This window comes from Salmo salar, chromosome ssa11, assembly GCF_905237065.1.
Source record: "Salmo salar chromosome ssa11, Ssal_v3.1, whole genome shotgun sequence".
NCBI classification, from domain to species: Eukaryota; Metazoa; Chordata; class Actinopteri; order Salmoniformes; family Salmonidae; genus Salmo; species Salmo salar.
The window spans coordinates 98,323,435-98,346,008 of record NC_059452.1 but is presented as its reverse complement, the minus strand read 5'-3'; the positions used below and the strand labels follow the sequence as shown (position 1 = coordinate 98,346,008).

The window sequence follows — 22,574 nt, the reverse complement described above, 5'->3', positions numbered from 1 at the left end:
AATCATACTTTCTGTGAACAATTTTAAACTGAATTGAATGAATTCATAATGATTAACAAAAATTTAAATCGATGATCCTCTGATTTTATGGGACACCATTAAATGTTTTATTAAAAACCATGCAACTACTTTTTTTCAATGTCAAGACAGAACTAAATCTATTGATGAGAGAAAGCAGAATTTGCCAACCATCGAGTTAGACTCAACCATTGTAATCGACCCAGTCGTCTACTGGCTAAAAGCTTAGCAGTAATGATCAATTAGCTGATTTTGTAACTATTGAATCTGAATCAGGTGAATTACTATCAGAACCCAAATTAAATCAACCAAAGAGTCTCCTGTTTCTATAAAGAACTGTACACCTCTGATTGTAAATCCACACCAAGCCAGAGAGTACTTTTTAAATGATATAAGAACTCCTCTTCTCTCAACTTAGGAAACCGGCTTGCCTGGAGCCCATGGATAACATGAATAACAGCAAATCACCTGGCTGTGACAGTATTCCTCCTGAGGTCTATTTAAAAATGTTAGAACCAATTAGGTCCACTGTTAATCATTTCAACTTACACAGCCGTTCAAAAAGGTTCATTTGGAAGGGATGTGAATACAGCATGAATTTTGCTTTCATTAAAAAAAGGATGACACCCATTGCTTTCACAATCGCCCTCCATCTTCGAACTTGACTGGCCGGCACAGAACCCTAACCTCAACCTCATCAAACACCTTTGGGATGAATTGGAATGGCAACAGGGAGCCAGGGCTAATCTCCAAACAGCAGTGCCCGACCTCAAGAATGCACTTGTGGCTGAATGGAAGCAAGTCCCTGCAGCAATGTTCCAACATCTAGTGGAAAGCCTTCCCAGAAGAGGAGAGGCTGTTATAGCAGCAATGGGGGGGAAGGGGGACCAACTCCATATTATTGCCCATGATTTTGGAATGAGATATTTGACAAGCAGGTACATTCAAACAAACATGTACATTAATATCCATACTCTACCTGAATTCTCCCTCTCCTCCCTGTTTCTATTGTTAAGATTCATGTCTTTCTTCTCATCCAGCAAGAATAGCTGGATCTCTTCTCCCCTCTAGTGGAACATCAGAGTGGTACAGCGCAGACAGTCAGCCACTCCCAAATCCCTCTCTACCCCTTGGCCCTTTGATATAAGCAGTGTAGTAGTGGTGGTGGTGATTTGCACCATTTCTTTTTTCACCTTACAGATCTGCAAACATTGAAGTGTTTCACAGTCAATTTGATTACCAATATCAGCAAAACACATGTATCATGAATCTAACTTGTTAGACTAGAGTTACACAGCTTAAGCACAAAATGTATAAAGTACTTCATAAATATTTGATTGATGGATGCGGTCCTCTCCTGCTTCATTTGGACTCGCACTTCCCTTTACGATTATCATTGGTGACAACACTTCACCCCCAACAATCAATCTGTCTTTGGTGTGGCTGCCAAGGGTGCAGCAGGTAGCCTTGTGGTTAGAGGTGGAGGGTTGCTAGTTTGAATCACGGGTCTGCCGGGGAAATAATCTGGCGGAAAGTGAGCTGCCTGCCGTTCTGCCATTGAGCAAGGCACGTAACCCCCCCCCCCCCCACAATAACAGCTCCGCACACCTCTCCTAAAACCTGTAGGTATGGGTCTTTCAGAGGGTTTGATAAAGACAGAAGGCAAATGTCAGTTGGATCTTGTGTGCAATTGACCAATAAAGTGATCTTAACCTTAACACTTTATCAGCAAAAATGTTTAAAAAAAATACCAAAATACAAAAACAAATTAAATAATAAATCGGTCTTCTCAAATGTATTCCAAACATCACAAAAAACATAAATCATTAGACAAGAGTTGTACAACTTCAAGACTATAACCATCAAGAACTGTGACAAAACAAGCAATGCTAATGTATATTTGTTTTTATAAGCAACAGCCAAGCCCTGTGACAACATTGATTCAGTTATGACAAAATGCAAAAAAAACAGCACTCAAAACACTTAATCTCAGAAATCAGACATTGTGACTCGCTTTTGTTTGGCATGTCCCTCCCTGACTGTGTCTTAATAGTGTTAACTAGCTTCCTTCCCTTGTGTCCTTTCCTCTATGGCCACTGATCTGGCAGGGCATGATAGGTGACAGCTACACGGAGGAAAACCTCTACACGGAGGAAAACCTCTACACGGAGGAAAACCTCTACACGGAGGAAAACCTCTACACGGAGGAAAACCTCCACACACGGAGGAAAACCTCCACACACGGAGGAAAACCTCCACACACGGAGGAAAACCTCCACACACGGAGGAAAACCTCCACACGAACCTCTACACGGAGGAAAACCTCTACAAACCTCTACACGGAGGAAAACCTCTACACGGAGGAAAACCTCTACACGGAGGAAAACCTCTACACGGAGGAAAACCTCCACCTCTCTAATTGACTAGTGGCAATAAAGGTACGGAATCAAAGTTGTGAAGAAGAAAAACACAGTCCAGTGTAGTATTTTACAAGGTCAGCCATAGTAGTACGGCGCCCCTGGAGCTCAAGGGCACATCGACAAATGTTTCACCTTGTCGGCTCAGGTACTCGAATCAACGACCTCTTCGGCCGTTTACTGGCCTAACTAACCGCAAGGTTACTTGCCATCCTCTAAAAAGGAAAGGAGGCAACGACAGAGTGTTGAGACACAGTCATATAGTGTCTGTGTCCCAAATGGCACCCTATTCCCCCTTGTATAGTGCACTACTTTGACCCGATCCTGATGCTGGCACTGATCAAACGTAGTGCACTATATAGGGAATAGGGTGCCACTTGGGACAGATATGAGTGATTACAGTAAACCTATAGATATGGAACAGTTCTGAGGTCATTATTAAAACAAACTGATGTGACACTTAAGCCTTTTAAAGCCGATGAACACATGAAAAAGGAGGAGTGCGAGAGAGGGAAAGGAGGCTATGGGGGAGAGGATGGAAAAAGCAGGAATGGTTAAGTCAACAACATTAAAGAGAGTTTCTAGCTTCAGATAAACAACAAAAGGAGTTAACATTGTAAAACCCAACAACACTATTCTACACACATACATAGGTATAACCATCAGAAATGAAAAACACATGTACACAACAGTTATGCTGAGAGTGTGTGTGTGACATCTTGCCATCCAAAACAACTCCATTTCAATTCAAACCTGACATCGGTTAGAGGAAATTCTGACAACAGATCTGACAATAATTTATGTTACAATGAAAATGACTAATAAATGTAGGGTTTAAATGTGATATTGACACATGGTTTGAATACATGGCTGTGTGTCTCTGTACGTGCAGGTGTCTGCACCCACACAAATGCCAAACCAACCCCCAACCTTGAAAATGTTGCATAATCTGCCAAGCAGTGTTCTGTTAGTTAGGATATCTGACCATGTAAGACATGGCTCCCATTCAAAAAACACAGCGAAGGTTGGGTCCAGACCATTCCAACTCAGCAAATAGGCATTATAATTTTATTATAGTCTGTTATTTTCAGATAATTTATGTGAAATGGAATTGACCCCAACCCTTAACCATGAGTTATTACATCTAAAACCTACTTCCTTCACAAGCACAAACCACCTTCTCTCTCCCTCTTCTCCTCCTCCATATACAGAATGTCTAACCTACTTTTCTAGATGGAATCTTCCTCTGAGCTAAGCACTAATAAGATGTCGTAGAAATCAGAAGAGAAGTGGACTTGTCTGCCTGCTAAACCCACCCCAGAGGTGTTGGAGCTAAACCCACCCCAGAGGTGTTGGAGCTAAACCCACCCCAGAGGTGTTGGAGCTAAACCCACCCCAGAGGTGTTTGACAATTCAGGCAGGTCATCGTCCCAAATGTCACCCTAAATGAACTAAATAGGGCACTGGTCAAAAGCAGTGAACTAAATAGGGAATAGGGTGCCTTTTGGGATGCTCCATAACAGGAACTAGTGAACGAGGGATTGCATATTTAAATGTTCGTAACGTGAAGAAAACTCTTTAAAAAGCAACGCTCTAAAATACTAAAAAAAGAAAACCGTTGAAATGACAGTTTGAACTGATAATGGTTAGGAGGCATAATGTGACGCAGGACACATGCATGTTGCTCTGGAGACGATCAGTTCGACCATGCTACAACATTAAAACAACTGAGTAAAGTAAGACATTATTCAACGAAGGCAAGGTATCACACCTGAAGCCTGGTAGCTTGACAGACATGATCCTGGTCGCTGAGAGATTATATTCCCCTAAAGGCACACTGTAGTGTAGAGTCAGTAATATAGGATAAAATACCTCAGTCAAATCTCTATCACACTCTACCAGGCATCCCTTTAAAAACCAAACATTGAAGTAAAATACATCCACAGAACACGCACACAGCACCGTCTTTGATAATATACGCCCACAGGCAGTGTAACTAGGGCTGCATCAAATAAAACATAACGGAAAACTGGAAGGAAAACTTGTAGTGTAGTGTTGTGTCATCTGAGGAATACAAATCTTTCCAAAGCACAGTCTTTTCTGGAGTGTCACTGGGAGTGTGTGTGTGTCAGTGTGCTCCTTTTGTCAGGCACAAAACATAGATAGATGAAGTAGGCATATCTTGGTATTAAGGAACAAGAGTCACAACGAATGTCTCGCCTCCCTGCGTGTCTTCCAATGGCACTTAGCCTACCCCTGTTTTCTCCAATGGCAGTTGGATCACACTTCTTCAAAAAAAGCCATCTGAGCCATGTAGGCAGAGTTTCTCTGAAAGAACAAAGAACAAAAATGTTTCAGAAAGGGGAAAAATACTACTCATAAAGAGGGCCCTGAGCTTTTCCTGGTCAGGTTATGTGGTCAGGTATGGAGTTTGTTTTCTGTTGCCTCGGTTACACTAAACTGTAAAGATGAAATGAATGTCTTAACAATCAAAAGGGTAAAAACCGCAGTGTTTAACACTCAATTCAGTAGTTTTGTGGTAAGTAACACCATCTAGTACTGTCCTCGTCATATCAAGGGTTCAACTGTCCCAGGGTTTAGATCTGTTCCTGGTCGCTAGGAGACCGTAAGAGAGGTCTCTTATCAAGGGGAATAAAAACGACATTCTAACTGGTCAGGGGAAACATCTGACACAGATACTGTATGTTCACATTAATAAACAGAAAAACACCACAACATTTTGTTTAGGGGGTAGGAGGGCAACTCTTAAATTACTATTGGGGCATGTAGGGAGGTTCTGGGGGGTAGCTGCTTTTAGTAACGCTAGTATTCACACACTGGGAATTAGCGTGCAAACAACTGAATAGCCGCCCGCGAGTCAGAAGTTAAATTCAATCTTACACTGTCGATTGTCTGTAGGCTTGGTCCTTATGCAGAGGAGGAATTTGAGAGAGAAACATCTCATTTAATGGGTCTGTTGCAGACCCATGCACTTCCTCAGTGAACTGTGTTCCTCTCGGCTTACCTCAAAAGAAAAAGTCCCCCACAAGTTCTTGTTTTTTTGTGCACGCAGGACTGTTGGAAAGTCTGTTTATTTATACATTAGATGTATTTTTCTCCATTCCCCCTGTAAGGACCAACCCTATGGACAATCGACAGTGTAAGAATAAATTCATTGTAAATTCAGGCTTGCGGATGACTATTCCGCTTTTATATTTTGAAAACAAATTCCTACCAAACATGTTTAACCCTTTGATTGTTAAGACATTTAAATTGTACAATTTAGTATAACCAAGGCAACAGTAAACAAACTGCTTTACTATCAGATGCTATTACTATGGGGCCTATAGAGTAGTTCTAATACTACTATGTGGCATGTAGGGTGGTTCTGGGGGGGGTAGTTCTAATATTACTATGGGGCATGTAGGGTGGTTCTGGGGAGGGGGGGTAGTTCTAATACTATTATGGGGAATGTAGGGTGGTTCTGGGGGGATAGTTGTAATATTACTATTGGGCATGTAGGGTGGTTCTGGGGGGGTAGTTCTAATATTACTATGGGGCATGTAGGGTGGTTCTGGGGGGGAGGGGGTAGTTCTAATACTATTATGGGGCATGTAGGGTGGTTCTGGGGGGGAGGGGGTAGTTCTAATACTACTATGGGGCATGTAGGGTGGTTCTGGGGGGTAGTTCTAATATTACTATGGGGCATGTAGGGTGGTTCTGGGGGGTAGTTCTAATATTACTGTGGGGCATGTAGGGTGGTTCTGGGGGGTAGTTGTAATATTACTGTGGGGCATGTACGGTGGTTCTGGGGGGGGTAGCTCTAATACTACTATGGGGCATGTAGGGTGGTTCTGGGGGGAGGGGTAGTTCTAATACTACTATGGGGCATGTAGGGTGGTTCTGGGGGGGTAGTTCTAATACTACTATGGGGCATGTAGGGTGGTTCTGGGGGGGTAGTTCTAATATTACTATGGGGCATGTAGGGTGGTTCTGGGGGGGTAGTTCTAATATTACTATGGGGCATGTAGGGTGGTTCTGGGGGGTAGTTCTAATATTACTATGGGGCATGTAGGGTGGTTCTGGGGGGGGTAGTTCTAATATTACTATGGGGCATGTAGGGTGGTTCTGGGGGGTAGTTCTAATATTACTATGGGGCATGTAGGGTGGTTCTGGGGGGTAGTTCTAATATTACTATGGGGCATGTAGGGTGGTTCTGGGGGGTAGTTCTAATATTACTATGGGGCATGTAGGGTGGTTCTGGGGGGGTAGTTCTAATATTACTATGGGGCATGTAGGGTGGTTCTGGGGGGTAGTTCTAATACTACTATGGGGCATGTAGGGTGGTTCTGGGGGGGGTAGTTCTAATACTACTATGGGGTATGTAGGGTGGTTCTGGGGGGTAGTTCTAATACTACTATGGGGCATGTAGGGTGGTTCTGGGGGGGTAGTTCTAATATTACTATGGGGCATGTAGGGTGGTTCTGGGGGGTAGTTCTAATATTACTATGGGGCATGTAGGGTAGTTCTGGGGGGTAGTTCTAATATTACTATGGGGCATGTAGGGTGGTTCTGGGGGGTATTTCTAATATTACTATGGGGCATGTAGGGTGGTTCTGGGGGGGTAGCTCTAATATTACTATGGGGCATGTAGGGTGGTTCTGGGGGGTAGCTCTAATATTACTATGGGGCATGTAGGGTGGTTCTGGGGGGGTAGTTTCTAATATTACTATGGGGCATGTAGGGTGGTTCTGGGGGGGTAGCTCTAATATTACTATGGGGCATGTAGGGTGGTTCTGGGGGGTAGCTCTAATATTACTATGGGGCATGTAGGGTGGTTCTGGGGGGTATTTCTAATATTACAATGGGGCATGTAGGGTGGTTCTGGGGGGGTAGTTCTAAATATTACTATGGGGCATGTAGGGTGGTTCTGGGGGGGTAGCTCTAATATTACTATGGGGCATGTAGGGTGGTTCTGGGGGGGTAGTTCTAATATTACAATGGGGCATGTAGGGTGGTTCTGGGGGGGTAGTTCTAATATTACTATGGGGCATGTAGGGTGGTTCTGGGGGGTAGTTCTAATATTACTATGGGTCATGTAGGGTGGTTCTGGGGGTAGTTCTAATATTACTATGGGGCATGTAGGGTGGTTCTGGGGGGTAGTTCTAATATTACTATGGGGCATGTAGGGTGGTTCTGGGGGGTAGTTCTAATATTACTATGGGGCATGTAGGGTGGTTCTGGGGGGTAGTTCTAATATTACTATGGGGCATGTAGGGTGGTTCTGGGGGGTAGTTCTAATATTACTATGGGGCATGTAGGGTGGTTCTGGGGGTAGTTCTAATATTAATATGGGGCATGTAGGGTGGTTCTGGGGGGGTAGTTCTAATATTACTATGGGGCATGTAGGGTGGTTCTGGGGGGTAGTTCTAATATTACTATGGGGCATGTAGGGTGGTTCTGGGGGGGGTAGTTCTAACATTACTATGGGGCATGTAGGGTGGTTCTGGGGGGTAGTTCTTATATTACTATGGGGCATGTAGGGTGGTTCTGGGGGTAGTTCTAATATTACTATGGGGCATGTAGGGTGGTTCTGGGGGGTAGTTCTAATATTACTATGGGGCATGTAGGGTGGTTCTGGGGGGTAGTTCTAATATTACTATGGGGCATGTAGGGTGGTTCTGGGGGTAGTTCTAATATTACTATGGGGCATGTAGGGTGGTTCTGGAGGGGGTAATTCTAATATTACTATGGGGCATGTAGGGTGGTTCTGGGGGGTAGTTCTAATATTACTATGGGGCATGTAGGGTGGTTCTGGGGGCAAAGCTCTAATATTACTATGGGGCATGTAGGGTGGTTCTGGGGGGGGGTAGTTCTAATACTATTATGGGGCATGTAGGGTGGTTGTGGGGGGGAGGGGGTAGTTCTAATATTACTATGGGGCATGTAGGGTGGTTCTGGGGGGTAGTTCTAATATTACTATGGGGCATGTAGGGTGGTTCTGGGGGGTAGTTCTAATATTACTATGGGGCATGTAGGGTGGTTCTGGGGGGGTAGTTCTTACATTACTATGGGGCATGTAGGGTGGTTCTGGGGGGGTAGTTCTTACATTACTATGGGGCATGTAGGGTGGTTCTGGGGGTAGTTCTAATATTACTATGGGGCATGTAGGGTGGTTCTGGGGGGTAGTTCTAATATTACTATGGGGCATGTAGGGTGGTTCTGGGGGGTAGTTCTAATATTACTATGGGGCATGTAGGGTGGTTCTGGGGGTAGTTCTAATATTACTATGGGGCATGTAGGGTGGTTCTGGAGGGGTATTTCTAATATTACTATGGGGCATGTAGGGTGGTTCTGGGGGGTAGTTCTAATATTACTATGGGGCATGTAGGGTGGTTCGGGGGGTAGTTCTAATATTACTATGGGGCATGTAGGGTGGTTCTGGGGGGTAGTTCTAATATTACTATGGGGCATGTAGGGTGGTTCTGGGGGCAAAGCTCTAATATTACTATGGGACATGTAGGGTGGTTCTGGGGGGGGTAGTTCTAATACTATTATGGGGCATGTAGGGTGGTTGTGGGGGGAGGGGGTAGTTCTAATATTACTATGGGGCATGTAGGGTGGTTCTGGGGGGTAGTTCTAATATTACTATGGGGCATGTAGGGTGGTTCGGGGGTAGTTCTAATATTACTATGGGGCATGTAGGGTGGTTCTGGGGGGGTAGTTCTAATATTACTATGGGGCATGTAGGGTGGTTCTGGGGGCAAAGCTCTAATATTACTATGGGGCATGTAGGGTGGTTCTGGGGGGGGTAGTTCTAATACTATTATGGGGCATGTAGGGTGGTTGTGGGGGGAGGGGGTAGTTCTAATATTACTATGGGGCATGTAGGGTGGTTCTGGGGGGTAGTTCTAATATTACTATGGGGCATGTAGGGTGGTTCGGGGGGTAGTTCTAATATTACTATGGGGCATGTAGGGTGGTTCTGGGGGTAGTTCTAATATTACTATGGGGCATGTAGGGTGGTTCTGGGGGCAAAGCTCTAATATTACTATGGGGCATGTAGGGTGGTTCTGGGGGGGGGTAGTTCTAATACTATTATGGGGCATGTAGGGTGGTTGTGGGGGGAGGGGGTAGTTCTAATATTACTATGGGGCATGTAGGGTGGTTCTGGGGGGGTAGTTCTAATATTACTATGGGGCATGTAGGGTGGTTCTGGGGGTAGTTCTAATATTACTATGGGGCATGTAGGGTAGTTCTGGGGGGTAGTTCTAATATTACTATGGGGCATGTAGGGTGGTTCTGGGGGTAGCTCTAATATTACTATGGGGCATGTAGGGTGGTTCTGGGGGGGTAGTTCTAATATTACTATGGGGCATGTAGGGTGGTTCTGGGGGGGGTAGTTCTAATATAACTATGGGGCATGTAGGGTGGTTCTAGGGGGTAGTTCTAATATTACTATGGGGCATGTAGGGTGGTTCTGGGGGGTAGTTCTAATATTACTATGGGGCATGTAGGGTGGTTCGGGGGGGTAGTTCTAATATTACTATGGGGCATGTAGGGTGGTTCTGGGGGGTAGTTCTAATGTTACTATGGGGCATGTAGGGTGGTTCTGGGGGGTAGTTCTAATATTACTATGGGGCATGTAGGGTGGTTCTGGGGGGTAGTTCTAATACTACTATGGGGCATGTAGGGTGGTTCTGGGGGGTAGTTCTAATATTACTATGGGGCATGTAGGGTGGTTCTGGGGGGTAGTTCTAATATTACTATGGGGCATGTAGGGTGGTTCTGGGGGGTAGTTCTAATATTACTATGGGGCATGTAGGGTGGTTCGGGGGGGTAGTTCTAATATTACTATGGGGCATGTAGGGTGGTTCGGGGGGGTAGTTCTAATATTACTATGGGGCATGTAGGGTGGTTCTGGGGGTAGTTCTAATGTTACTATGGGGCATGTAGGGTGGTTCTGGGGGGTAGTTCTAATATTACTATGGGGCATGTAGGGTGGTTCTGGGGGTAGTTCTAATACTACTATGGGGCATGTAGGGTGGTTCTGGGGGTAGTTCTAATATTACTATGGGGCATGTAGGGTGGTTCTGGGGGGGTAGTTCTAATATTACTATGGGGCATGTAGGGTGGTTCTGGGGGGTAGTTCTAATATTACTATGGGGCATGTAGGGTGGTTCTGGGGGGTAGTTCTAATATTACTATGGGGCATGTAGGGTGGTTCTGGGGGTAGTTCTAATGTTACTATGGGGCATGTAGGGTGGTTCTGGGGGGTAGTTCTAATATTACTATGGGGCATGTAGGGTGGTTCTGGGGGGTAGTTCTAATACTACTATGGGGCATGTAGGGTGGTTCTGGGGGGTAGTTCTAATACTACTATGGGGCATGTAGGGTGGTTCTGGGGGGTAGCTCTAATATTACTATGGGGCATGTAGGGTGGTTCTGGGGGGTAGTTCTAATATTACTATGGGGCATGTAGGGTGGTTCTGGGGGGGTAGTTCTAATATAACTATGGGGCATGTAGGGTGGTTCTAGGCGGGTAGCTCTAATATTACTATGGGGCATGTAGGGTGGTTCTGGGGGGTAGTTCTAATATTACTATGGGGCATGTAGGGTGGTTCTGGGGGGGTAGTTCTAATATTACTATGGGGCATGTAGGGTGGTTCTGGGGGGTAGTTCTAATATTACTATGGGGCATGTAGGGTGGTTCTGGGGGGGTAGTTCTAATATTACTATGGGGCATGTAGGGTGGTTCTGGGGGTAGTTCTAATATTACTATGGGGCATGTAGGGTGGTTCTGGGGGGTAGTTCTAATATTACTATGGGGCATGTAGGGTGGTTCTGGGGGGTAGTTCTAATATTACTATGGGGCATGTAGGGTGGTTCTGGGGGGTAGTTCTAATATTACTATGGGGCATGTAGGGTGGTTCTGGGGGGGTAGTTCTAATATTACTATGGGGCATGTAGGGTGGTTCTGGGGGGGTAGTTCTAATATTACTATGGGGCATGTAGGGTGGTTCTGGGGGGTAGTTCTAATATTACTATGGGGCATGTAGGGTGGTTCTGGGGGGGTAGTTCTAATATTACTATGGGGCATGTAGGGTGGTTCTGGGGGGTAGTTCTAATATTACTATGGGGCATGTAGGGTGGTTCTGGGGGGTAGTTCTAATATTACTATGGGGCATGTAGGGTGGTTCTGGGGGGTAGTTCTAATATTACTATGGGGCATGTAGGGTGGTTCTGGGGGGTAGTTCTAATATTACTATGGGGCATGTAGGGTGGTTCTGGGGGGGTAGTTCTAATATTACTATGGGGCATGTAGGGTGGTTCTGGGGGGTAGTTCTAATATTACTATGGGGCATGTAGGGTGGTTCTGGGGGGGTAGTTCTAATATTACTATGGGGCATGTAGGGTGGTTCTGGGGGGGTAGTTCTAATATTACTATGGGGCATGTAGGGTGGTTCTGGGGGGTAGTTCTAATATTACTATGGGGCATGTAGGGTGGTTCTGGGGGGTAGTTCTAATATTACTATGGGGCATGTAGGGTGGTTCTGGGGGGTAGTTCTAATATTACTATGGGGCATGTAGGGTGGTTCTGGGGGGTAGTTCTAATATTACTATGGGGCATGTAGGGTGGTTCTGGGGGGGTAGTTCTAATATTACTATGGGGCATGTAGGGTGGTTCTGGGGGGGTAGTTCTAATATTACTATGGGGCATGTAGGGTGGTTCTGGGGGGTAGTTCTAATATTACTATGGGGCATGTAGGGTGGTTCTGGGGGGGTAGTTCTAATATTACTATGGGGCATGTAGGGTGGTTCTGGGGGGGTAGTTCTAATATTACTATGGGGCATGTAGGGTGGTTCTGGGGGGGTAGTTCTAATATTACTATGGGGCATGTAGGGTGGTTCTGGGGGGGTAGTTCTAATATTACTATGGGGCATGTAGGGTGGTTCTGGGGGGGTAGTTCTAATATTACTATGGGGCATGTAGGGTGGTTCTGGGGGTAGTTCTAATATTACTATGGGGCATGTAGGGTGGTTCTGGGGGGGTAGTTCTAATATTACTATGGGGCATGTAGGGTGGTTCTGGGGGGTAGTTCTAATATTACTATGGGGCATGTAGGGTGGTTCTGGGGGGTAGTTCTAATATTACTATGGGGCATGTAGGGTGGTTCTGGGGGGGTAGTTCTAATATTACTATGGGGCATGTAGGGTGGTTCTGGGGGGGTAGTTCTAATATTACTATGGGGCATGTAGGGTGGTTCTGGGGGGTAGTTCTAATATTACTATGGGGCATGTAGGGTGGTTCTGGGGGGGTAGTTCTAATATTACTATGGGGCATGTAGGGTGGTTCTGGGGGGGTAGTTCTAATATTACTATGGGGCATGTAGGGTGGTTCTGGGGGGGTAGTTCTAATATTACTATGGGGCATGTAGGGTGGTTCTGGGGGGTAGTTCTAATATTACTATGGGGCATGTAGGGTGGTTCTGGGGGGGTAGTTCTAATATTACTATGGGGCATGTAGGGTGGTTCTGGGGGGTAGTTCTAATATTACTATGGGGCATGTAGGGTGGTTCTGGGGGGGTAGTTCTAATATTACTATGGGGCATGTAGGGTGGTTCTGGGGGGGGTAGTTCTAATATTACTATGGGGCATGTAGGGTGGTTCTGGGGGGTAGTTCTAATATTACTATGGGGCATGTAGGGTGGTTCTGGGGGGTAGTTCTAATATTACTATGGGGCATGTAGGGTGGTTCTGGGGGGGTAGTTCTAATATTACTATGGGGCATGTAGGGTGGTTCTGGGGGGTAGTTCTAATATTACTATGGGGCATGTAGGGTGGTTCTGGGGGGTAGTTCTAATATTACTATGGGGCATGTAGGGTGGTTCTGGGGGGGTAGTTCTAATATTACTATGGGGCATGTAGGGTGGTTCTGGGGGGTAGTTCTAATATTACTATGGGGCATGTAGGGTGGTTCTGGGGGGGTAGTTCTAATATTACTATGGGGCATGTAGGGTGGTTCTGGGGGTAGAGTTCTAATATTACTATGGGGCATGTAGGGTGGTTCTGGGGGGTAGTTCTAATATTACTATGGGGCATGTAGGGTGGTTCTGGGGGGTAGTTCTAATATTACTATGGGGCATGTAGGGTGGTTCTGGGGGGTAGTTCTAATATTACTATGGGGCATGTAGGGTGGTTCTGGGGGGGGTAGTTCTAATATTACTATGGGGCATGTAGGGTGGTTCTGGGGGGTAGTTCTAATATTACTATGGGGCATGTAGGGTGGTTCTGGGGGGTAGTTCTAATATTACTATGGGGCATGTAGGGTGGTTCTGGGGGGGTAGCTCTAATATTACTATGGGGCATGTAGGGTGGTTCTGGGGGGTAGTTCTAATATTACTATGGGGCATGTAGGGTGGTTCTGGGGGGGTAGTTCTAATATTACTATGGGGCATGTAGGGTGGTTCTGGGGGGTAGTTCTAATATTACTATGGGGCATGTAGGGTGGTTCTGGGGGGGTAGTTCTAATATTACTATGGGGCATGTAGGGTGGTTCTGGGGGGGGGTAGTTCTAATATTACTATGGGGCATGGGGGGTAGTTCTAATATTACTATGGGGCATGTAGGGTGGTTCTGGGGGGTAGTTCTAATATTACTATGGGGCATGTAGGGTGGTTCTGGGGGGGGTAGTTCTAATATTACTATGGGGCATGTAGGGTGGTTCTGGGGGGGTAGTTCTAATATTACTATGGGGCATGTAGGGTGGTTCTGGGGGGGGTAGTTCTAATATTACTATGGGGCATGTAGGGTGGTTCTGGGGGGGGGGGTAGCTCTAATATTACTATGGGGCATGTAGGGTGGTTCTGGGGGGTAGTTCTAATATTACTATGAGGCATGTAGGGTGGTTCTGGGGGGTAGTTCTAATATTACTATGGGGCATGTACGGTGGTTCTGGGGGGTAGTTCTAATATTACTATGGGGCATGTAGGGTGGTTCTGGGGGGTAGTTCTAATGTTACTATGGGGCATGTAGGGTGGTTCTGGGGGGGGGTAGTTCTAATACTACTATGGGGCATGTAGGGTGGTTCTGGGGGGTAGTTCTAATATTACTATGAGGCATGTAGGGTGGTTCTGGGGGGGTAGTTCTAATATTACTATGAGGCATGTACGGTGGTTCTGGGGGGTAGTTCTAATATTACTATGGGGCATGTAGGGTGGTTCGGGGGGTAGTTCTAATGTTACTATGGGGCATGTAGGGTGGTTCTGGGGGGGTAGTTCTAATATTACTATGGGGCATGTAGGGTGGTTCTGGGGGGTAGTTCTAATATTACTATGGGGCATGTAGGGTGGTTCTGGGGGGTAGTTCTAATATTACTATGGGGCATGTAGGGTGGTTCTGGGGGTAGTTCTAATATTACTATGGGGCATGTAGGGTGGTTCTGGGGGGTAGTTCTAATATTACTATGGGGCATGTAGGGTGGTTCTGGGGGGTAGTTCTAATATTACTATGGGGCATGTAGGGTGGTTCTGGGGGGTAGTTCTAATATTACTATGGGGCATGTAGGGTGGTTCTGGGGGGTAGTTCTAATATTACTATGGGGCATGTAGGGTGGTAGTTCTAATATTACTATGGGGCATGTAGGGTGGTTCTGGTGGGGGGGGGGTAGTTCTAATATTACTATGGGGCATGTAGGGTGGTTCTGGGGGGTAGCTCTAATATTACTATGGGGCATGTAGGGTGGTTCTGGGGGGGTAGTTCTAATATTACTATGGGGCATGTAGGGTGGTTCTGGGGGGTAGTTCTAATATTACTATGGGGCATGTAGGGTGGTTCTGGGGGGTAGTTCTAATATTACTATGGGGCATGTAGGGTGGTTCTGGGGGGGGTAGTTCTAATATTACTATGGGGCATGTAGGGTGGTTCGGGGGGGTAGTTCTAATGTTACTATGGGGCATGTGGGGTGGTTCTGGGGGGTAGTTCTAATATTACTATGGGGCATGTAGGGTGGTTAAGTCTTTACTGAAGACTTATCTCTTCAGTAGGTCCTATGATTAAGTATAGTCTGGCCCAGGAGTGTGAAGGTGAACGGAAAGGCTGGAGCAACGAACCGCCCTTGCTGTCTCTGCCTTGCCGGTTCCCCTCTTTCCACTGGGATTCTCTGCCTCTAACCCTTTTACAGAGGCTGAGTCACTGGCCTACTGGTGTTCTTCCATGCCGTCCATGGGAGGGGTGCGTCACTTGAGTGGGTTGAGTCACTGACGTGGTCTTCCTGTCTGGGTTGGCGCCCCCCTTGGGTTGTGCCATGGCGGAGATCGTTGTGGGCTATACTCGGCCTTGTCTTAGGACGGTAAGTTGGTGGTTGGAGACATCCCTCTAGTGGTGTGGGGGCTGTGCTTTGGCAAAGTGGGTGGGGTTATATCCTGCCTGTTTGGCCCTGTCCGGGGTATCATCGGATGGGGCCACAGTGTCTTCTGATCCCTCCTGTCTCAGCCTCCAGTATTTATGCTGCAGTAGTTTATGTGTCGGGGGCTAGGGTCAGTCTGTTACATCTGGAGTATTTCTCTTGTCTTATCCGGTGTCCTGTGTGTATTTAAATATGCTCTCTCTAATTCTCTCTTTCTCTCTTTCTGTCTTTCTCTCGGAGGACCTGAGCCCTAGGACCATGCCTCAGGACTACCTGGTATGATGACTCCTTGCTGTCCCCAGTCCACCTGGCCGTGCTGCTGCTCCAGTTTCAACTGTTCTGCCTGCGGCTATGGAACCCTGACCTGTTCACCGGACGTGCTTGTTGCACCCTCGACAACTACTATGATTATTATTATTTGACCATGCTGGTCATTTATGAACATTTTAACATTTTAACATTTTGACCATGTTCTGTTTTAATATCCACCCTGCACAGCCAGAAGAGGACTGGCCACCCCTCATAGCCTGGTTCCTCTCTAGGTTTCTTCCTAGGTTTTTGGCCTTTCTAGGGAGTTTTTCCTAGGGAGTTTTTCCTAGCCACCGTGGTTCTTTCACATGCTTTGCTTGCTGTTTGGGGTTTTAGGCTGGGTTTCTGTACAGCACTTTGAGAATATCAGCTGATGTACGAAGGGCTATATAAAAATAAATTTGATTTGATTTGATTCTGGGGGGTAGTTCTAATATTACTATGGGGCATGTAGGGTGGTTCTGGGGGGGGGTAGTTCTAATATTACTATGGGGCATGTAGGGTGGTTCTGGGGGGATAGTTCTAATATTACTATGGGGCATGTAGGGTGGTTCTGGGGGGGTAGTTCTAATATTACTATGGGGCATGTAGGGTGGTTCTGGGGGTAGTTCTAATATTACTATGGGGCATGTAGGGTGGTTCTGGGGGGTAGCTCTAATATTACTATGGGTCATGTAGGGTGGTTCTGTGGGGGTAGCTCTAATATTACTATTGGGCATGTAGGGTGGTTCTGGGGGGGGGTAGCTCTAATATTACTATGGGGCATGTAGGGTGGTTCTGGGGGGGGTAGCTCTAATATTACTATGGGGCATGTAGGGTGGTTCTGGGGGGGGTAGCTCTAATATTACTATGGGGCATGTAGGGTGGTTCTGGGGGGGGTAGTTCTAATATTACTATGGGGCATGTATGGTGGTTCTGGGGGGGGGAGTTCTAATATTACTATGGGGCATGTAGGGTGGTTCTGGGGGGTAGTTCTAATATTACTATGGGGCATGTAGGGTGGTTCTGGGGGGTAGTTCTAATATTACTATGGGGCATGTAGGGTGGTTCTGGGGGGGTAGTTCTAATACTACTATGGGGCATGTAGGGTGGTTCTGGGGGGGTAGTTCTAATATTACTATGGGGCATGTAGGGTGGTTCTGGGGGGTAGTTCTAATATTACTATGGGGCATGTAGGGTGGTTCTGGGGGTAGTTCTAATATTACTATGGGGCATGTAGGGTGGTTCTGGGGGGTAGTTCTAATATTACTATGGGGCATGTAGGGTGGTAGTTCTAATATTACTATGGGGCATGTAGGGTGGTTCTGGGGGGGGTAGTTCTAATATTACTATGGGGCATGTAGGGTGGTTCTGGGGGGGTAGTTCTAATATTACTATGGGGCATGTAGGGTGGTTCTGGGGGGTAGTTCTAATATTACTATGGGGCATGTAGGGTGGTTCTGGGGGGTAGTTCTAATATTACTATGGGGCATGTAGGGTGGTTCTGGGGGGTAGTTCTAATATTACTATGGGGCATGTAGGGTGGTTCTGGGGGGGGTAGTTCTAATATTACTATGGGGCATGTAGGGTGGTTCTGGGGGGGTAGTTCTAATATTACTATGGGGCATGTAGGGTGGTTCTGGGGGGGGTAGTTCTAATATTACTATGGGGCATGTAGGGTGGTTCTGGGGGGGTAGTTCTAATATTACTATGGGGCATGTAGGGTGGTTCTGGGGGGTAGTTCTAATATTACTATGGGGCATGTAGGGTGGTTCTGGGGGGGGGTAGTTCTAATGTTACTATGGGGCATGTAGGGTGGTTCTGGGGGGGTAGTTCTAATATTACTATGGGGCATGTAGGGTGGTTCTGGGGGGTAGTTCTAATATTACTATGGGGCATGTAGGGTGGTTCTGGGGGGTAGTTCTAATATTACTATGGGGCATGTAGGGTGGTTCTGGGGGTAGTTCTAATATTACTATGGGTCATGTAGGGTGGTTCTGGGGGTAGTTCTAATATTACTATGGGGCATGTAGGGTGGTTCTGGTGGGGGGGGTAGTTCTAATATTACTATGGGGCATGTAGGGTGGTTCTGGGGGGTAGCTCTAATATTACTATGGGGCATGTAGGGTGGTTCTGGGGGGGTAGTTCTAATATTACTATGGGGCATGTAGGGTAGTTCTGGGGGGTAGTTCTAATATTACTATGGGGCATGTAGGGTGGTTCTGGGGGGGTAGTTCTAATATTACTATGGGGCATGTAGGGTGGTTCTGGGGGGGGTAGTTCTAATATTACTATGGGGCATGTAGGGTGGTTCTGGGGGTAGTTCTAATGTTACTATGGGGCATGTAGGGTGGTTCTGGGGGGTAGTTCTAATATTACTATGGGGCATGTAGGGTGGTTCTGGGGGGTAGTTCTAATATTACTATGGGGCATGTAGGGTGGTTCTGGGGGGGGTAGTTCTAATATTACTATGGGGCATGTAGGGTGGTTCTGGGGGGGTTGGTTCTAATATTACTATGGGGCATGTAGGGTGGTTCTAGGGGGGGTAGTTCTAATATTACTATGGGGCATGTAGGGTGGTTCTGGGGGTAGTTCTAATATTACTATGGGGCATGTAGGGTGGTTCTGGGGGGTAGCTCTAATATTACTATGGGGCATGTAGGGTGGTTCTGTGGGGATAGCTCTAATATTACTATGGGGCATGTAGGGTGGTTCTGGGGGGGGTAGCTCTAATATTACTATGGGGCATGTAGGGTGGTTCTGGGGGGGGTAGCTCTAATATTACTATGGGGCATGTAGGGTGGTTCTGGGGGGGGTAGCTCTAATATTACTATGGGGCATGTAGGGTGGTTCTGGGGGGGGTTAGTTCTAATATTACTATGGGGCATGTAGGGTGGTTCTGGGGGGGGTAGCTCTAATATTACTATGGGGCATGTAGGGTGGTTCTGGGGGGGTAGCTCTAATATTACTATGGGGCATGTAGGGTGGTTCTGGGGGTAGTTCTAATATTACTATGGGGCATGTAGGGTGGTTCTGGGGGTAGTTCTAATATTACTATGGGGCATGTAGGGTGGTTCTGGGGGGTAGTTCTAATATTACTATGGGGCATGTAGGGTGGTTCTGGGGGGGTAGTTCTAATATTACTATGGGGCATGTAGGGTGGTTCTGGGGGTAGTTCTAATATTACTATGGGGCATGTAGGGTGGTTCTGGGGGGGTAGCTCTAATATTACTATGGGGCATGTAGGGTGGTTCTGGGGGGTAGTTCTAATATTACTATGGGGCATGTAGGGTGGTTCTGGGGAGGGGGTAGTTCTAATACTACTATGGGGGCATGTAGGGTGGTTCTGGGGGGGTAGTTCTAATACTACTATGGGGCATGTAGGGTGGTTCTGGGGGGTAGTTCTAATATTACTATGGGGCATGTAGGGTGGTTCTGGGGGGGTAGTTCTAATATTACTATGGGGCATGTAGGGTGGTTCTGGGGGGGTAGTTCTAATATTACTATGGGGCATGTAGGGTGGTTCTGGGGGGGTAGTTCTAATATTACTATGGGGCATGTAGGGTGGTTCTGGGGGGGTAGTTCTAATATTACTATGGGGCATGTAGGGTGGTTCTGGGGGGGTAGTTCTAATATTACTATGGGGCATGTAGGGTGGTTCTGGGGGGGTAGTTCTAATATTACTATGGGGCATGTAGGGTGGTTCTGGGGGGGGTAGTTCTAATATTACTATGGGGCATGTAGGGTGGTTCTGGGGGGTAGTTCTAATATTACTATGGGGCATGTAGGGTGGTTCTGGGGGGGTAGTTCTAATATTACTATGGGGCATGTAGGGTGGTTCTGGGGGGTAGTTCTAATATTACTATGGGGCATGTAGGGTGGTTCTGGGGGGTAGTTCTAATATTACTATGGGGCATGTAGGGTGGTTCTGGGGGGGGTAGTTCTAATATTACTATGGGGCATGTAGGGTGGTTCTGGGGGGGGTAGTTCTAATATTACTATGGGGCATGTAGGGTGGTTCTGGGGGGGTAGTTCTAATATTACTATGGGGCATGTAGGGTGGTTCTGGGGGGGTAGTTCTAATATTACTATGGGGCATGTAGGGTGGTTCTGGGGGGTAGTTCTAATATTACTATGGGGCATGTAGGGTGGTTCTGGGGGGTAGTTCTAATATTACTGTGGGGCATGTAGGGTGGTTCTGGGGGGGTAGTTCTAATATTACTATGGGGCATGTAGGGTGGTTCTGGGGGGTAGTTCTAATATTACTATGGGGCATGTAGGGTGGTTCTGGGGGGGTAGTTCTAATATTACTATGGGGCATGTAGGGTGGTTCTGGGGGGTAGTTCTAATATTACTATGGGGCATGTATGGTGGTTCTGGGGGGGTAGTTCTAATATTACTATGGGGCATGTAGGGTGGTTCTGGGGGGGTAGTTCTAATATTACTATGGGGCATGTAGGGTGGTTCTGGGGGGGTAGTTCTAATATTACTATGGGGCATGTAGGGTGGTTCTGGGGGGTAGTTCTAATATTACTATGGGGCATGTAGGGTGGTTCTGGGGGGTAGTTCTAATATTACTATGGGGCATGTAGGGTGGTTCTGGGGGGGGTAGTTCTAATATTACTATGGGGCATGTAGGGTGGTTCTGGGGGGTAGTTCTAATATTACTATGGGGCATGTAGGGTGGTTCTGGGGGGGTAGTTCTAATGTTACTATGGGGCATGTAGGGTGGTTCTGGGGGGGTAGTTCTAATGTTACTATGGGGCATGTAGGGTGGTTCTGGGGGGTAGTTCTAATATTACTATGGGGCATGTAGGGTGGTTCTGGGGGGGTAGTTCTAATATTACTATGGGGCATGTAGGGTGGTTCTGGGGGGGTAGTTCTAATATTACTATGGGGCATGTAGGGTGGTTCTGGGGGGTAGTTCTAATATTACTATGGGGCATGTAGGGTGGTTCTGGGGGGTAGTTCTAATATTACTATGGGGCATGTAGGGTGGTTCTGGGGGGTAGCTCTAATATTACTATGGGGCATGTAGGGTGGTTCTGGGGGGTAGCTCTAATATTACTATGGGGCATGTAGGGTGGTTCTGGGGGGGTAGTTCTAATATTACTATGGGGCATGTAGGGTGGTTCTGGGGGGTAGTTCTAATATTACTATGGGGCATGTAGGGTGGTTCTGGGGGGTAGTTCTAATATTACTATGGGGCATGTAGGGTGGTTCGGGGGGTAGTTCTAATATTACTATGGGGCATGTAGGGTGGTTCTGGGGGGGGTAGTTCTAATACTACTATGGGGCATGTAGGGTGGTTCTGGGGGTAGTTCTAATATTACTATGGGGCATGTAGGGTGGTTCTGGGGGGTAGTTCTAATATTACTATGGGGCATGTAGGGTGGTTCTGGGGGGTAGTTCTAATATTACTATGGGGCATGTAGGGTGGTTCGGGGGGTAGTTCTAATATTACTATGGGGCATGTAGGGTGGTTCTGGGGGGTAGTTCTAATATTACTATGGGGCATGTAGGGTGGTTCGGGGGGTAGCTCTAATATTACTATGGGGCATGTAGGGTGGTTCGGGGGGTAGTTCTAATATTACTATGGGGCATGTAGGGTGGTTCGGGGGGTAGTTCTAATATTACTATGGGGCATGTAGGGTGGTTCTGGGGGGGTAGTTCTAATACTACTATGGGGCATGTAGGGTGGTTCTGGGGGGTAGTTCTAATATTACTATGGGGCATGTAGGGTGGTTCTGGGGGGTAGTTCTAATATTACTATGGGGCATGTAGGGTGGTTCTGGGGGGTAGTTCTAATATTACTATGGGGCATGTAGGGTGGTTCTGGGGGGGTAGCTCTAATATTACTATGGGGCATGTAGGGTGGTTCTGGGGGGTAGCTCTAATATTACTATGGGGCATGTAGGGTGGTTCTGGGGGGTAGTTCTAATATTACTATGGGGCATGTAGGGTGGTTCTGGGGGGTAGTTCTAATATTACTATGGGGCATGTAGGGTGGTTCTGGGGGGTAGCTCTAATATTACTATGGGGCATGTAGGGTGGTTCTGGGGGTAGTTCTAATATTACTATGGGGCATGTAGGGTGGTTCTGGGGGGTAGCTCTAATATTACTATGGGGCATGTATGGTGGTTCTGGGGGGTAGTTCTAATATTACTATGGGGCATGTATGGTGGTTCTGGGGGGGTAGTTCTAATATTACTATGGGGCATGTAGGGTGGTTCTGGGGGGGGTAGTTCTAATATTACTATGGGGCATGTAGGGTGGTTCGGGGGGGTAGTTCTAATATTACTATGGGGCATGTAGGGTGGTTCGGGGGGGTAGTTCTAATATTACTATGGGGCATGTAGGGTGGTTCGGGGGGTAGTTCTAATATTACTATGGGGCATGTAGGGTGGTTCTGGGGGGGGTAGTTCTAATACTACTATGGGGCA

The 22,574-nt window shown here is 46.9% G+C and overlaps 1 protein-coding gene across 9 annotated transcripts in view; it reads right to left on the bottom strand.

Annotated features, from left to right (window-relative positions):
* Nucleotides 1-1,908: 1,908 nt before the first annotated feature.
* The window catches only part of nf2b (NF2, moesin-ezrin-radixin like (MERLIN) tumor suppressor b), a 39,909-nt gene continuing 19,243 nt past the window's right edge, over nucleotides 1,909-22,574 (bottom strand). For 4 of the 9 annotated variants that reach the window (XR_006757711.1, XR_006757707.1, XR_001319327.2 and 1 more), the window contains exons 17-18: nucleotides 5,461-5,577; nucleotides 1,909-4,763 (exon numbers count right to left, since the gene is read on the bottom strand). Coding sequence is in view for 1 of the 9 variants with exons in the window: in XM_014129706.2 (XP_013985181.1) it covers nucleotides 4,716-4,763 (48 nt within the window). In the remaining 8 variants the exon portion in view is untranslated. The remainder of the gene's footprint in view (nucleotides 4,764-5,460; nucleotides 5,578-22,574) is intronic. The other 5 variants (XR_001319330.2, XR_006757708.1, XR_006757709.1 and 2 more) reach the window with 5 other exon arrangements.